Source organism: Malurus melanocephalus, unplaced genomic scaffold, assembly GCF_030028575.1.
Source record: "Malurus melanocephalus ecotype Western Australia unplaced genomic scaffold, MMel_1.1 scaffold_425, whole genome shotgun sequence".
NCBI lineage: Eukaryota > Metazoa > Chordata > Aves > Passeriformes > Maluridae > Malurus > Malurus melanocephalus.
This window is the reverse complement of record NW_026623657.1, coordinates 64,776-67,197: the sequence shown is the minus strand read 5'-3', so window position 1 is coordinate 67,197 and position 2,422 is coordinate 64,776. Positions and strand designations below refer to the sequence as shown.

Genomic DNA, 2,422 nt, shown 5'->3' with positions numbered 1-2,422 from the left:
GCCCCGCCCCCAACCGTGACTCAGCCGTTCCCCCGCGCTCCCATTGGCYGCCGGCCACGCGCGCGCAGCAGAGGGTGACGGCCCCGGGGCTCTCCATTGGCTCGGACGGCCGTGACGTCATTGCCGGCGCGGCGGGAGCGTGACTCAGCACGTGGCGGCGGTGACTCAGCGCCGGAGCCGATAAAGGCGGGGCTTGGCTTTGGGTCCGGCTTTGTGTCCGGTTTTGTGTCCCCGTTTGTGTCCGTGTGCACCGGGTGAGGCTCCCCCCGCGCTATGGAGCTCCCGTGGCTGGGCGAGCACTGCTCGGAGCGCTCCTGCAAACAGCTCGGTAAGTGCGGCCTCGGTAAGGAGCGATCCCCCGGGCTGGAGCCCCCGAGCATCACCCGCCCCGGTGGGCTCGTCACGGAGGGGTAACGCGTGTACCGGGGGCCGGTCCTGTTCCCCGGGGCTGTACAGGGCTGCTATTGTAGTCCGCCCTCAGCCGGTCTAGGGCAAGAGTGATGGTTGTTGTTCTTGTACGTGTTAAGCTGTTAAGGGGGGCTTTTCAAGAGTAAAATTATTTTTGAAGCTTGGCTTTGGATTTGTACTTCATCTCTCAGTTCTCACTGAGATTCCTGCATTCGAGAATCTCCTGAGGTGCTTATGGCTTGAGTTTGTCTTACGCTACAGATTAAAAGACAAAAACTTACTACTCTTTAATATTTGTGAGGAATGATCTAATCTCTTCAGAGGTAATTGGATTGTGACTAGACAAAAATTGCTTTAGAATTTATTTGTAGTCTTTTGTGAGTACACTCAGAGTTGTTAGCTTTGTTCCATGAAAACCTCTTTTCTTTCTTTATTCTCCCAGATTTCCTTCCTCTGAAATGCGATGCATGTGGGGAAGTCTTCTGTAAAGATCACATCCGTTATGATGACCACAGGTGCAGCTCTGCTTACAARAAAGTAAGTTCCTGTTTGATGTGAGTCAGTAATTCACCCTGCAGAATTGCTTAGTCACTTATAAAGGCTGCTCTGAAACTTCACCTGTGGCTTCAATAGAAGTGGATGAGAGAACCACAAGATGCAAGTTAATAAGACATCTGGATTTCAAATATATAGAAACATGACATTTCAGAAGTTGCTGCTGGTAGATTGTATTTTCTTTCCCTTACAGTGCATTTCCCAGAGAAGAGTGCTTTATATTTTAAGTAATATAATGTATTGTGTCTAAAATTTTCTGCAGTCCAAGTCTTATAAGTTGAAGGAGAGCAAACATGAAACTACAGAAGAAATAAATAGAACAAGTGGGTTCAAACTTTGATCTAATGGGCTGTACTTGGGTTTAGAAGTATTCAAAGACTGTAATTCCAGAAAAGCCAAAAGGATATTTAAAGTCAACTTACCAAATATGTAGCTACAAGTTCATTTGGCAAGGCATGTCTGTGGTTTTCAGATGGTGATTTGCATTTATTATTGTATCTTTAAAAGCATTAGTAAATGAAAACATGAAACACTTAGGAATAGGCCTCTATCACCTGTGGGACAGAGAAAGGGAAGGACAGAAAAATAGGATAGGACTTGATTATCTTAAAGGTCTATTTCAACCTAAACAATTGTGTAATTCTGTGATTCTGATCTATGTTTTATGTTTGYAGAATGTGCAGGTTCCAGTGTGTCCCCTCTGTAACACTCCTATCCCAGTGCAGAAGGGAGAAATCCCAGATATTGTGGTTGGAGCCCACATAGATAAGGACTGCAAATATAATCCAGCACAGCAAAAGCAGAAGGTGAGAAAATTGCTGTTCAACTCTAAACTGCCTTCCTAATCTTTGTGAAGTTGGGCCTTCTGACAGCAGAATGTGTAGCATTGCTCTGCTTCATCTTAGCTCTAAGGGTTCTTGAACACTTGTGCTTCAGCTTGGTCACTGCTCACAGAAAGCAAACATTGCAAACTTCCTGTCCTCTCTTCCTTAGATCTTCACAAACAGATGCTTAAAGCCAGGCTGCAAAAAGAAAGAGATGATGAAGGTGGTTTGTGAACAGTGTGGTGGCAAYTTCTGCATAAAACATCGGCATCCTCTGGATCACGACTGCAAAGGGAGCAGCCACCCCATCTCCAAGGCAGGGTAAGCTGATTGTGATTTTTCAGCTCAAGCTGAGATTTCAGAGCTGGTATCAGGGGTAGGTGGGGAGCTTGGGCAGACAGGGGATTCTGTAAACTCCTGGTTGTGTTAATAAAATAGCCATGATTTCCTCTTTGCATCTCAGGCTGAATTTTTGAAATGTCAGCCTTAATTTCTGAGCCAAGAGAAAAAGCTTGCCAAATTTTTCTAGAATTTTCAAGCTTACCCGAGTCAGGCTCTCCTGACTCAAGTACTCTTTGGTGTCTAGGTCCAAAAACTAGAATCTTAAAGCTCTGTCCAGCACCTTGGAGTAACCA

General features: G+C 45.8%; 1 protein-coding gene across 1 annotated transcript; it reads left to right on the top strand.

Moving 5' to 3' along the window:
- Positions 1–207: 207 nt before the first annotated feature.
- Positions 208–2,339, top strand: ZFAND2A (zinc finger AN1-type containing 2A). The gene is made up of 4 exons (XM_057379842.1): positions 208–328; positions 851–945; positions 1,638–1,769; positions 1,957–2,339. The coding sequence occupies exons 1-4, from the start codon at positions 274–276 to the stop codon at positions 2,110–2,112; spliced, it is 438 nt and encodes a 145-aa protein (XP_057235825.1). The 5' UTR covers positions 208–273; the 3' UTR covers positions 2,113–2,339.
- The last annotated feature ends 83 nt before the right edge of the window (positions 2,340–2,422 follow it).